The sequence below is a fragment of the Rhinoraja longicauda genome, chromosome 21 (genome assembly GCF_053455715.1).
Source record: "Rhinoraja longicauda isolate Sanriku21f chromosome 21, sRhiLon1.1, whole genome shotgun sequence".
Classification (NCBI taxonomy): Eukaryota; Metazoa; Chordata; class Chondrichthyes; order Rajiformes; family Arhynchobatidae; genus Rhinoraja; species Rhinoraja longicauda.
In genome coordinates this window covers 32,558,204-32,572,531 of record NC_135973.1, presented here as the reverse complement: position 1 = coordinate 32,572,531, position 14,328 = coordinate 32,558,204, and the positions used below count along the sequence as shown (strand labels likewise).

Below are 14,328 nucleotides of genomic sequence, written 5' to 3'. Positions count from 1 at the left end.
GACAAGTCGGTGGCTCCAATCCTGACAGTGAGACTTGAGACAGGAGATTCTGTGGCGGCAGGCGAGACTTAAAGATGGTCTGTTGCCTCCCTGATACCAGGGTTCAAGATGTCTCGGACCGACTTCAGAACATCCTCGAGAGGGAAGGTGAACAGCCAGAAGTAGTTGTGCACGTGGGCACGAATGATGTCGGGAAGAAGAGGAAGGAGGTTCTGCAAAGTGAGTTCTAGGGTGGTTATTTCTGCAGGAGTTCTAGGGTGGTTATTTCTGCAGAAGTTCTAGGGTGGTTATTTCTGGATTGCTTCTTGTACCTCGTGCTAGTGAGGGCAGGAACAGGGAGATTGGGGATATGAATGTATGGCTGTGGGGCTGGTGCAGGGAGCAGGGATTTAGATTTATAGACACCCAAATATTTGTCACAGCCTAGAACTAGCCAAATCTCTTGGTCAGACAAAATCTATGACTTCCTGATGCAGAATGCAATTAATTTATTAATTTTTGATCATTGTACTTTTTTTGAAAGAAAAGTGCATTCATTTCTTTCCATCAGTTCTTGTAAAATGAAAACTTTATGGTCCAATCTTTCAAAATAATAATTATTACAAATTAAATATGATTTATTACTGTGTAAATTATATTGAAGATAATTGTTTCCAATATTTGATTACTTTTTATAGCAATATATTTAGTTACTTAATCAGTATCCTATTCAATTATTACAAGTTAAATATGATTTATTACGGTGCAAATTTTATTAAAGATAATTGTACCAAATATTTTGAATATTTTTTTATAGCAGTGTTTTCAAATACACAGGACGTGATGTTAAAATTCAAAGTGCCAACTCTCAACTTGCTCCCGGTGGTGTTGGAAGGCTAAAGCACTCACCTACGCTTCTCCGATGTTGAGAAAGGTTGGGCAGACACGTCATTGGGGTTATCAAGTGGGCTCCTATTTTCATCGACTGGGCCCAAGATGTCTCCAGTAGGCTCAGCGGTGTGTTCTGGTGCCCCAGAACCCCCCCCCTCTGCATCTGCTTAGCCGGCTTATTAGGGAGACCAGATGTGGTCTTTCCTCTTCAGCTTCCAAGCTGCAAGCTCTGTATATCGCAGTTTCTTTCTTTCAAAGGCTTCCTGCACAGCATCCTCCCAAGTGACTGTGAGCTCCACAAAATACACCATGGGCTGAGAGTTGGACCAGAGGACAAGATTAGGCCTCAAGTTGATGATGGCTATCTCTGATGGAACCGTAAGCCACTGGTCCACGTCCACCAGCATCTGCCAGTCCAGGGCTGCCTCCAGCTCTCCAAACCTGGTCCTTGGTGGAATTTTCCGTTGCCTTTGGTCTCCCTTCCGAACAAAGGCAATTGACATAACTTGTTCTGTGCAGCAGGGCATTGTTGGTTGTTCTCCTGCTTTCCAGAGTCGCTGCCAGGCATTTGAGCACTTGATTATGTCTCCAGGTGTACTGTCCTTGGGAGAGGCTCACTTCACACCCAGTGAGGATGTGCTTAAGCGTGGCTGGTGTTGAACACAGGGGGCATGATGAATCGTCACCCAGCCATTGGTTGAGATTTTTATATTTATTTATCTAGTTATTTAATCAGTATTCTATTCAATTATTACAAATTAAATATGATTTATTACTATGTGTATACTTTATTAAAGATAATTGTTCCAAATATTTTGAATACATTTTTATAGCAATATAATGATCTAGTTATTTGACTAATAAAGTGTGTTTGTGATTATTTAATCAGTATCCTATTCAGTGAGCAACTGAAAACAGGAACAGAAAAGCAGGGCTCAATATCAGCAACTACATGAAGGCAGGTTTTTTAGGAGACGAGGCTGTTGCCACACGGTTGCCGAGGTGTCGCCTGTCTGGTCGTGAGTAGTCTCCAAAGAGTCGTAGCGTTTTTCTGGGTGCCGCTGGATTTTGAGATGTTGAAAACTTTTCAGCGAGTGAATTTGGCGCTGATAATCGTAGCTTGATGTCTCCTGATGTAAGTGCTGTCGTAGGTTGTCGCCAGGTGTCGTTGGTTGTCGCCTGTGCTGACCGGTGAATTCCATTAGCGACTACCTATGTCAACCGACATCAACCGGCAACAGGTACCGAGTTCCCTGACTGCACCTGTGCAACGTCATGTTGTGTGCCAGCTGCGGTCATCATTCTCTTGCATGCAGGCAATTCACATTGATCTTTATTTTTTTTTTATAGATGACCAACTATGTGTCTTTTTCAAAAGCCAAAGAACAAGATACAAGAGTTCTCTTTTCATCCATCCATCCATCCATCAACCTTCTTCTTTTTTCCCCAAAAATGTATTACCTGTACCTTACTCATTTATGTTGCAGCTCATGCAACAGACAACAGAGGCCAGGGAGGCCAGACAGGCCATGGCACAGCCCCGGACACCACGTGACACCTTCCTGGGATTCTTGATGAATGAGCTGCTCAAGATCCTTGATAACGTGTGGTTTAACTACACCATCGCTGCCCATAACTTCTTCCAGCCGGTAAATACTTTCAGTGATTTTTGTGGGATTTTGGGGACATTTGACTTTAATATTTGACCTTAAAATTTATAGTTATGTACGAAATATTCACAATTAATTCATGTGTTGCAAAATCTGCTGTAGATGGGAAACATGGGACAGCAGCAGATGGGACGGGCTCCGATGGGACCACCACAGCAGATGCCACTGATGGGACCACCACAGCAGATGCCACTGATGGGACCACCACAGCAGCGGGCTCACCAGGTATCTCATTTTATAATGCTTTGTGTGAATTGGAGTTGGAATTCTTTGTCACACACAGTAAAAGTTTTGATTTCTTTGCCTTTCGCTTAATATTGATATGTTTTTGTGTTGCAGCCACAGTCACTGATGGGACCACCACTGATGCCACCACCATTGATGCCATATTATCGGCAGGCAACATCATTACCATCACTGCAGGCATTCACTGTATTGCAACCGGCAATAACAGACGAGCCCTGCCTTAACACACCCACACTTGCACCAGTGACACCAAGGCGTACCCCCAGAACAGAGACCCAGGACGCAAGTGTGGATTTTAGTTTGGATATTCAATCTGATCACCCATCACTGTAATGTGTACACATAAATGATGTTAGGTTTTGCATGTTTTTGCACTTGAATCCTGTTTGAAGTTTTATATTTGAAGTTTGAAGTTTATTAAATTTTATTGAGATTTATATTTTTGTATGCACTGTTGTATGTTCTTATCAACCTTTATTTAAAAAATGTTTGTTTCAATAAAGGAAATTTTGGACATTTTGATAAAAGATTGATGTATCAAGTTATTGTATTTCAGAGTAGTTTCTCATGGCATCACTTTCAAATAGTCAAGATGCAGAATGAATGGAAACCCTACCATACACCCCCTTTAATAGGGATATCGGGTGATTCCATTGCTTTGGAGGCCACAATGACGTGAATTGTCTTCAGTTGTCTTCAAGGGTCATAGCTTGTCGCGGGTGGACGTAGGTTGACTTGGCGACATGTTAGTAGACGTAAACCTGTGATTTCTGCATATGAAGATGTAATTCCACTTCCAAGACCAAAGATTTCAGCTGTTTTACGTGTCACCTTTGCAGCAGGTGTAGGTGTGCTAGATTGTGCTGATGGTGCTTGACTTCCAGTTGATTGTTCATCCATTTTCAGCTGTGTAAAACTTTATTTCACAATAAGCAAATGAAAGCGAGAAGGGTCTCTAGATGCAAAAGCAGGGATGAAAATGATAAATAATCCCAATTTACTTCAACACAATAAGGCTTGCAGACTGTGCCTATCACTAAAAATAGACAGGGGAGTTTCCACACATGCAATTAGATATTCTCCTTGTCAAGCTTTTGGAAATGTACTTTCCAGCACACTAAAAATAGACTTGACTTAATCTTTCACAGAATTGGAAGAGAAACCAAATATCATCAATTACCAATTTGTATGAAAAACCACCAACTGTAAAACCACATGTATTTCTATGAAATTCACAAAGACTTGCAAAAATATATATGGCAGCTATTATTGTGCACATATTTAAACTCCAAAAAAGCTGCCCCATGTTGTTTTAAACATATTTGAACAAAAAGGACGCACTAGAACATAGCACTAATATGCACAATAAACACTAAAGGCAGCTAATATATGTTACATTCATTAATGGATCCTATCCGAATAGCTGCCGTATGAACATAGTAGAGGACATAGCGCTCCAGATTTGGGCTACAGGTGGACCCCCGAAACAACTTCCGGAAAGGGAGAAGGTAGAGAGTGCAAGAAACCCTGGGATCATTTCCCACAGTGACAGGTATCCCCCTTTGCAATAAATATGCTGGGAGATTGCAGGCAGTATAATGGGAGGGGATTTTAATTTCCCCAATATTGACTGGGACTGCCAAAGCACCAAGGCCTGAGATGAGCTGGAATTTATCAAATGTCTTTCCAGAAAATATAGACGAGAACATGGAGAGTTGTGGGACAAAGTAAGGTAATAATAGAGATTATGTCCTTCTCAGTAAATAGTGAGATAAGGTACAACTATCATAATACCCATCAGTGTTCTGATTATATGCAAAATAATTGATCCTGGTCTCGATTTATTGAATCTTTAAAATAGTATCTGTTTGATACAGCATTAAAACGTTGGCATATGTTACGCGGTGAAATTCTTAGAATGGTTCTTGGGTTTATAATTATTTAACTGAAAGGATTGTGGTCGACAAACTAACTACCTTGACGTCAAAGGTAGATTTGTGGACAGATTATTAATATCAGTGTTATGTCTCTGCTCACATGGTAAAATTTAGACCACATGCTGGTTGTTTCCTTTAAATTCATGTTGTGCATGTGGTTGGTAAAGCCAGCAATTCTTGCCCATCCCTAATTGTTCTGGAGAAGGTGGTGCTGGGCAATCATCTTGCAATGCTGCAGTATAGTGAAGGTCCTAACATTGTGCTTTTGCCGAGGGAACTCCAGGACTTAAGACTCAGTGATAATGAAGGACTGGCAAATGTTTCTAACACAGTATGGTGTGTTACATAATGGGGAACTGCAAGTGGTGATGTTCCTATGAGAGAGGTCATGAGTTTAGGTTAAAGATACAGCGTGGAAACAGGCCCTTTGGCCCACCGAGTCCTCGCTGACCAGCAATCCCCGTACACTTGCACAATCCTACACACTAGGAACAATTTCCAATTTTTACCAAAGCCAATTAACTTACGTCTTTGGAAACCAGAGCACCCAGAGAAAGCCTACACGGTCACTGAGAGAACATACAAACTCGCACAGACAGCACCCATAGACAGGATCAAACCGGGTCTCTGGCGCTGTGAGGTAGCAACTCTACCTCTGCGCCACCATACCTCCATGAGGTGCTTTGAGTGTGTAACCGGGATGAGTAACTGCGGTGCATTTTGTAGATGGGACACACTGCTGCCGCTGTGCTGCATACAGTGGAGGGGACGAATATTTATTGTGGTCCATGGGACACCATTTAAGTGTGTTGCTTTGTCCTGGAATGGCATCGAGCAGAGTTATTGGTGCTGCACTCAGTTCGACATATAAAGAGTATTGAGTGATGCTCTGCACGTGCCCTGCAGAGAGAGCGCTTTGGTAGATGAGGCACTTGCTGCCACTTGCCTGGACTTGTAAGTGTGCTCTATATTTTGCTGATCTAGTTAAGTTTCTGGTCAGTGATGATTCCCAGGATAGGTGCAGGACTCTGAAAATATTGACAATTGTAGATAGGCTCTTGTTGGAAATGGCTTTTACCAATTACACCAGCAGTTCCTTGTTTCTACCTCAATGTAAATGCACACAATGAAATTGCCACTTCCCTTCCCCCGCGCGGAGGATCTGAAGGATCATTGGACCAAGAGGGAATCGCTGGTGACGTCGGACACGAGGAGCAGGGGCCGGTAGGAGGGGAAGCGCCCTGGGACTCAAAAGATGGCCAGGCAAGGGTAGGTATATTAGTTCACGGGCCAATCGGGTTGAAGGTGACAGAGGAAGGCACAGCAGGAGCCTGGGGCTGACCTGGATCAGGAACTGCTCCAGTAGACAGAGAGCGCGGGCAGACCAAACTTTGGAAATGGCGCTAAAACATGGTGGTGGCTGCATGTGTAAATATGCAATGATAATTTCACTGTGCAGTTGCACATGTGACATATAAAGCACCATTGAACCATTCACCATTCTAAACATTCATCATTTTATTCACTGGCGCACAGAGGCTGCAATATGTACCACCTACAAAATACTCTGCAGTTACCCAGTTTATTCAAACAGCATCTTGCAATCACAAACACTAAGAATGCCAAGTGCAGCGGACATGGGATTGCATGCTGCCCTGCAAGTTGCCGACCTGCCTGATGAAATATATTGCCGTTCCTTCATCGTCGCAGATCCTGGAACTCGCTCTCCTGTAGCTTCACCAGAGTGACTGCAGCAGTTCAAACAGGTGACTTGCCATCGTCTTCCTGAGGGCATTAGGGATGTGTGGCAAATGTGCACCACCTTAATCCAAGAAATTAATAAATAAGAAAGCAGCAAATGATGTGGTGCATTTTGTAAATGGTGCACTCTTGAGCCATGATGCCAAAGAGGCAGAGAGAACTAGAGTTTGGTGTGGTGGATGGGGCGGCAGGCAAGTGGGTTGTTTTATCCTGGATGACGTCTGGTTGTTTGAGTGTTGTTGAGGCTACTCTCTTTCAGGCAATACATCATGCTGGTGACAAGTGCTTTTTATAAGATGGAAGGGTTTTGTGTGAACGGAGGTGATTTATTCACTGTAGATTTGCCCAGTCTATGAACCGTTCTTATGACCATAACATTTATGTGGTTGGACCAGTTGTTTCTGGATAATGGTTTTGCCCAGAACGATGATGATGTGAGTCTCAGCAATGTTAATGCTGCTGAAAGCATGTGTGGCTTGGTAATTTCTGCTGTTCATTGCCTTTGTGTTTTTGGGTGCAAATGTTACGTTGTGGAGGTCCACGCGTTGTGTAAACACTCCGTTAATGATTACCGATACAGCTCCGTCGCTCACGTGCACATCAAGTTAATATTTAACCACTACCGTGCCGTTGCCCGCGCGCACACCACGAGTTCAACGCCAACCGCAATTACTTTGTTCCAGCGCCCACACCACGGCCCGCCCCCCTGACACCGTGATTGGTCGGCCCAGATCACGGCAGGTCCACGTGAGAGTTCGAGCCCGACAAACGACGGTTCGACACCAGAATGGCTCAGCCCGCCACATGACCACCACAGAACCGGAGTAATGGAGGCGGTGAGGCTTACGAGTGGGGCCGGCTGATCTCGTGTACGCGTCTCCTGTGTACAGGGCCGCAGCTGGCAGAGTTCAGGGCGGGGTGCGGTGATGACGATGGACACCTCTGCGGTGGGGTTGTGCCATCTGCACTGGTCGGTCAATGTCCAAGTGTGCCGGCTCAAGACCGTCCACAGAGACAGTCTGGTGCCTGCCGCCCAGGTCGATGGCAAAAGCCGTGTTGCAGCACCTGGAAGGGTCCCTCGTAAGGCCTTTGCAGTGGCATACGGTGGGAATCGCAGCGCAGGAAACGTACTGGCAGTCCTGGAGGGCGGGTGGGACGTACGTGGTGGTGAGTCCATGGCGGGACATTTGGGACTGGAGAGAGCGTGCCCACCTTCTCCTGGAGGCACGACAGTGTGGTCATGGGTGGTTCCTGATGTCCACGTGCTGCTGGATGAAGTCCCCTGGGACTGTAAGCAAGGCGCCGTACACCAGCTCGGCCGAGGAAGTTGCCAAGTCCTCCTTCGGGGCAGTGCGTATGCCCAGCGGAACCCATGGCAACTTGTCCATCCAGTCCGGGCCCGTGGGCCGTGCGTTTAGGGATGCCTTCAGGTGCCGGTGAAAACGCTCCACTGGGCCGTTTGCTTGCGGGTGGTAGGCTGTAGTGTGGATCAGTTTAGTGCCAAGCAGCCGGGCTATTGCTGACCACAACTCGGAGGTGAAGAGCGCACCTCTGTCAGAGGAGTTGTCCACCGGCACACCAAAGCGTGCGAACCAGTGGGCAGTGAGGGCACGTGGACACGTCGCTGTGGAGATACCCGAGAGCGGGACGGCTTCCGGCCATCTCGTGACTCAGTCCACGATGGTGAGAAGGTGGGTGGCATCTCTGGATGGAGGCAGCAGTCCAACGATGTCGACGCGGATGTGGTGGAAACGCCGGTGTGGCAGGGTGAAATTCGGCAGCGGCTCCTTGATGTGTCGCTGAATCTCTGAGGTTTGACAGGGGATGCACGCCCTGGCCCAGTTGCCGACCTGTTTGCACAACCCATGCCACATGAACCTGGCTACTACCAGTGCCGTTGTTGCCTGGATGGAAGGGTGAGCCAAACCACGAACCATGTCGACCATCCGGCAGCGCCAAGCCGCGGGGATGATGGGTCTTGGCTGCCCGGTAGACAGGTTGCAAAGGAGCGTGGTGTCAGCAGACCCGAATCACACATGCTCCAACAGCAGGCCTGAGATGGCGGTGCGGGAGACGAGCATCTCCTCAACCTCTTGCTGGTCGGCCGCCTTGTCAACACCCGGGGCCAGAGCGGGGATGGCATTGATGGCGGTGCGGGAGAACGCATCTGCCACCCGGTTGCTCTTGCCTGTGATGTGCTGGACACAAGTTGTGTACTCAGAGATGTAGGCCACGTGACACTGCTGTCGGATTGACCAAGGATCAGACACTTTGGCAAAGGCAAACGTGAGTGGCTTATGGTCGGTGAAAGCTGTGAAATCACTGCCCTCGAAGTAGTAGTGGAAATGCCGGATGGCCAGGTAGAGCGCAAGGAGCTCCCAGTCAAAAGCGCTGTGCTTCTGCTCGGGGGGTCACGGGTGTCGACTGAAAAAGGCGAGGGGCTGCCACCTTCCATTGATCAGTTGTTCCAGCACTCCGCCCACGATCTGTGCCAGATGCGTCACCCGTGAGAGCTGTATTCTGTATTTGTACACTGTGGACGGCTCGATTGTAATCATGTATAGTCTTTCCGCTAACTGGACAGTATGAAACAAAAAAGCTTTTCACTGCACCTCAGTACACGTGACAATAATCTAAGCTAAACCTCTCAACCATCTACAAGTCTGAATTAAATTATACTCTCCCTCTCCCCCTCTCTCCGTCTCTCCCCTCTCTTTCTCTCTCCCCCCTCCCTTCCCCTCTCTCCCCCTCTCTCTCTTCCCCTCTCCCTCTCCCTTCTCCATTCTCTCCCTCTCCCTCTACCACAGACGCTTACGTCTATGATGGGTCTCTGGCACTGGGCGCAGAGGGGAGACAAGAGTTCAAAGGTCTCTCCCACAGTAGCGGCGACCCCCCCTCGAAGAAACTCCCTCCAGCGATAGCAGAACGACAGCGAGCACAGGATAAATGGTCACCGTGCCAGCACTGACCCAAAGGCAATAATCTCTGGAGAGAGGGGAGGGGGAGAGAGGGTGTCTCCTGTCTCCTGCAAAAAGTCTATCCCCTACTCCCAATTCCTCCGTCTACGCCGCATCTGTGCCTGGGATGAGATGTTCCACTCTAGGGCATCAGAGATGTCCTTATTCTTCAGGAAACGCCCATCTTCCATTCTAAATTTAGATGAGGCTCTCACTCGGGCCTCCTCTCTATCCCGCAGCTCCACTCTTGCTCCCTCTCCCCCCATTCATAACAAGGACAGAATTCCCATTGTCCTCACTTTCCACCCCATCAGCCAGCGTATCCAACACATCATCCTCCAACACATCCGTCACCTCCAACGGGATCCCACTACTGGCCACATCTTCCCATCTCCTCCCCTTTCTGCGTTCCGCAGAGACCGTTCCCTCTGTAATTCCCTGGTCCAATCGTCTCTTCCCACCCAAACCACCCCTTCCCCAGGCACTTTGCCCTGCAACCACAGGAGATGCAACACCTGTCCTTTTACCTCCCCCCTCGACTCCATTCAAGGACCCAAACAGTCTGTCCAGGTGAGACAAAGGTTCACCTGCACGTCCTCCAACCTCATCTATTGTATCCGCTGTTCCAAATGTCAACTTCTCTACATCGGCGAGACCAAATGCAGGCTCGGCGATCATTTCGCTCAACACCTTCGCTCAGTTCGCCTTAACCAACCTGATCTCCCGGTGGCTGAGCACTTCAACTCCCCCTCCAACTCACAGTCTGACCATTCAGTCATGGGCCTCCTCCAGTGCCATAGTGAGGCCCACCGGAAATTGGAGGAACACCACCTCATATTTCGCTTGGGCAGCTTACAGCCCAGCGGTATGAACATTGATTTCTCTAACTTTAGATAGTTTCTCTGTCCCTCTCTTCCCCTCCCCCTTCCCAGTTCCCCTCGGTCTTCGTGTCTCCACCTATATCCTTTCTTTGTCCTGCCCCCCGTGACATCAATCTGAAGGGTCTTGGCCCGAAACGTCACCCATTCCCTCTCTCCTAGATGCTGCCTGACCCGCTGAGTTACTCCAGCATTTTGTGCCTTCGATTTGTACCAGCAACTGCAGTTATTTTCCTACAATACTTACGTAATATAGCCGCCGGATCCGCGCGTACGCAGTTACGGGAGGGTCGCCATTTTGAATTCAGCTCCGGCGCTTGCGCAGTTGAGGGACGGTCGCCATTTTGCATTCAGCTCCCACTTCCCGCTAGATGCCCGATTGGTCCGTGTCCCACGTGGGGGGAGCGCCGCCGCCTTCTTCCTCCAGCTGTAAACCACAGGCGTCTCCTTCGCTGCCGTTGCTGCTGAGCCATCGCGCTGCCGCCACTGCCGAACTAGGAGAGGGGGAATGGATGACGTTTCGGGTCGAGACCCTTCAGATTTTAAAGTTTAAATCTATCTCCTTGGGAGGGAGGGGGAGAGAGGATAAGGGGGGTTGAGGAGGATGAAGGGGGGGGGGAGGGGGATAGAGGAAAAGGGGGGGTGAGGGGGATGGAGGAAAAGGGGGGGTGAGGGGGATGGAGGATAAGGGGGGGGAGGGGGATGGAGGATAAGGGGGGGTTGAGGGGGATGGGGGTTGAGGGGGATGGAGGATAAGGGGGGATGGAGGATATGGGGGGTTGAGGGGGATGGAGGATAAGGGGGCGGTTGAGGGGGATGGAGGATAAGGGGGGTTGAGGGGGATGGAGGATAAGGGCGGTTGAGGGGGATGGAGGATAAGGGGGGTTGAGGGGGATGGAGGATAAGGGGGGGTTGAGGAGGATAAGGGGGGGTTGAGGGGGGTGAAGGATAAGGGGAATGGAGGATGAGGGGAATGGAGGATGAGGGGAATGGAGGATGAGGGGAATGGAGGATGAGGGGAATGGAGGATGAGGGGAATGGAGGATGAGGGGAATGGAGGATGAGGGGAATGGAGGATGAGGGGAATGGAGGATGAGGGGAATGGAGTTTGAGGGGAATGGAGGATGAGGGGAATGGAGGATGAGGGGAATGGAGGATGAGGGGAATGGAGGATGAGGGGAATGGAGGATGAGGGGAATGGAGGATGAGGGGAATGGAGGATGAGGGGAATGGAGGATGAGGGGAATGGAGGATGAGGGGGGGGATTGAGGGGGATGGAGGATAGGGGGGGTTGAGGGGGATGGAGTTTGGGGAAGGGGGGAGGGGAAGGTGGTGCACCAATGCAGGTGAGGTTTGCGCCCAACAACGGGTAAACTTGGTCTCGTATCCCTCTAAACCTTACCTATCCGCTGCCAAATATATTTGACTTGCCGTTGCGGTTGGTTTTGTGGCGGTGCGGTGCGCGGCGCGTTCGGAAGGCGGGTTGGCCGCAGGGCGGGGGCGGGGGCGGTTGGCCGCAGGGCGGGGGCGGGGGCGGTTGGCCGCAGGGCGGGGGCGGGAGCGGGGGCGGTTGGCCGCAGGGCGGGGCGGGAGCGGGGGCGGTTGGCCGCAGGGCGGGGGCGGGGGCGGGGGCGGGAGCGGTTGGCCGCAGGGCGGGAGCGGGGGCGGTTGGCCGCAGGGCGGGGGCGGTTGGCCGCAGGGCGGGGGCGGGGGCGGGGGCGGTTGGCCGCAGGGCGGGGGCGGGAGCGGGGGCGGTTGGCCGCAGGGCGGGGGCGGGGGCGGTTGGCCGCAGGGCGGGGGCGGTTGGCCGCAGGGCGGGGGCGGGAGCGGGGGCGGTTGGCCGCAGGGCGGGGGCGGTTGGCCGCAGGGCGGGGGCGGTTGGCCGCAGGGCGGGGGCGGTTGGCCGCAGGGCGGGGGCGGGGGCGGGGGCGGTTGGCCGCAGGGCGGGGGCGGGAGCGGGGGCGGTTGGCCGCAGGGCGGGGGCGGGGGCGGTTGGCCGCAGGGCGGGGGCGGTTGGCCGCAGGGCGGGGGCGGGGGCGGGAGCGGGGGCGGTTGGCCGCAGGGCGGGGGCGGGAGCGGGGGCGGTTGGCCGCAGGGCGGGGGCGGGAGCGGGGGCGGTTGGCTGTGGCGCAGCCAGGCTGGAGGAGCGGGAACGCGTGGTGGGTGGGGCTGCAGAGGCGCCGCCTTCACTGGTGGCGACGGGGCGGCGGTGGAACTCATCTTACTTTTGGAATTGCTGAGTCCCCCCTCCCCTCCCCAGCAAAAATTAAATCTCCTTATAAAATCCCCCTCCCCGTTCCTGAAATAAAACAAAAGTGAGTGTCGGGCCCAAGTGGTGAGGCGCAGCGAGCGAGCCCGGAGCTCAGCCAGGGCCGGGCCGGGCCGGGCCCACCGCCGCCACCTGCAATATCGAAGCAGGGACGACCTTTGGAACAGTTGATAAAGGAGCCAAGATTAAATCGGTAACCTTTTGTTTGTATATGTATTAAATGAATCAGAGATTTATAATCTAAACTAAGTTTAAATCATTTTTTCCAACAAAACACGTTAAAGCTCCACAGAGCGGTCAGATATTCTGACCGAGTTTCACTGTGTGTGACCGAGCGCGGTCATTTTATAATATTGTTTGTTTTTGCGACTGTACGCCCTTCCAATTTTTCTTCATCTAAAACAACGAGCAAAACGTCTCGTATCCCTTCATCTTCATTCCAGATTCTCTTTAAATTCATCAGAAGCTCCACAAATTCCTTACTTGCTACTTTCGAGTTTAAAAATAAATCTTATTTGAGCTCACTTGGTGACAGTGCTTCATTTTCGTTGAAGGACACGAAGAAGTGCTGGGGTAACTCAATGTGGGTCTGGCAGCATCCATCGCTGGAGGACATGAATAGACGAGAGGTTTCGGGTCGGGACTCTTCTGCCGAGATGTTGCCTGACCTGCTGAGTTATCCCAGCAGAAAATGCTAAACACATTCAGCAGGTGAAGCAGTCTCCATCAAGAAGGAAATAATTGGTGCTTCAGACTAATAGCCATCAAAGCTAAAAAAAAGTGAGAAAACGAGTGTATTTTAAATCGCAGAAAGTGGGAAGGATAGAAAGAATAGCAGGAACGCGTGTAAAGTAAAATTGTCGAGCTAACCATGAGTTTAAATATTGTCATGTAGAGGCAGAAGAGAAAAAGACAACAGTTACAAACTGAAATATTAATGATTAAAAAAGTCTGGTTACCTTATATTGTTGAATTCAATATTTCATCACAAGGTTGGTGTTATCAACGATTTTTTAAAATCTGGACAAATTACATTTATTATGTTGTTATCTATTCTTAGTTTCCTTTTCAAATGATTTGGTAAGATGAGGCCCTCACGTGTCTCCTCGGTACCCCGCAGCTCTGCCCTTGCTCCCACTCCCCCTTGTCGCAACAGTCACCCAAGCCCTTACCTTTCACCCTATCAGCCGTCGCATACAACACAATCCTCTGACATTTTTGCCACCTCCAACGCGATCCCAACTTCCATCTCCACCCCTTTCCGCCTTCCACAGGGTCCGTTCCCTCCGCAACTCCCTGGTTAACTTATCCTTTCCCACCCAAACCACATCCTCTCCAGGTACTTTCTGCAACCACGAGATCAAACACCTGTCCCGAGATCTCCTCCATCAACTCTGTCCCGGGACCCCAATAGTCCTTTCAGGTTAGGCAGAGGTTCACTTGCACCTCCTCCAATCTCATCTACTGTATCTGTTGTTCAAGATGTGGACTCTTGTACATCTGCAATACCAAATGTAGACTGGGTGATCATTTTGCTGAACACCATCGCTCAGTCTGCCTGGACCTACCTGATCTCCCAGTTGCCAAACACTTTAATACCCATTCCCACACTGACCTTTCTGTCCTAGGCCGCTTCTTGTCAGAGTGAGGATTATCGTAAATTGGAGGAACAGCATCTCATATTTCGCTTGGGCAGCTTACAACCGAGTGGTATGAATATTGATTTCTCTAACTTCAAAT

The 14,328-nt window shown here is 50.1% G+C and overlaps 1 protein-coding gene across 1 annotated transcript; it reads left to right on the top strand.

The window, feature by feature from the left end:
- The first annotated feature begins 2,274 nt into the window (after positions 1 to 2,274).
- LOC144603811 (uncharacterized) lies at positions 2,275 to 3,119 on the top strand. The gene is made up of 3 exons (XM_078417520.1): positions 2,275 to 2,519; positions 2,643 to 2,765; positions 2,880 to 3,119. Exons 1-3 carry the CDS (start codon positions 2,349 to 2,351, stop codon positions 3,117 to 3,119), a joined length of 534 nt encoding a protein of 177 aa, XP_078273646.1. The 5' UTR covers positions 2,275 to 2,348.
- Positions 3,120 to 14,328: the final 11,209 nt, after the last annotated feature.

What these genes read in the sequence shown, in the direction of transcription:
- LOC144603811 (XM_078417520.1), top strand. Translation starts at nt 2,349, where the DNA reads ATGTTGCAGCTCATGCAACAGACAACAGAGGCCAGGGAGGCCAGACAG. An exon ending in CCCATAACTTCTTCCAGCCG is followed by an intron (nt 2,520 to 2,642) that starts GTAAATACTTTC and finishes AATCTGCTGTAG; the next exon opens with ATGGGAAACATGGGACAGCA. An exon ending in CACAGCAGCGGGCTCACCAG is followed by an intron (nt 2,766 to 2,879) that starts GTATCTCATTTT and finishes TTTGTGTTGCAG; the next exon opens with CCACAGTCACTGATGGGACC.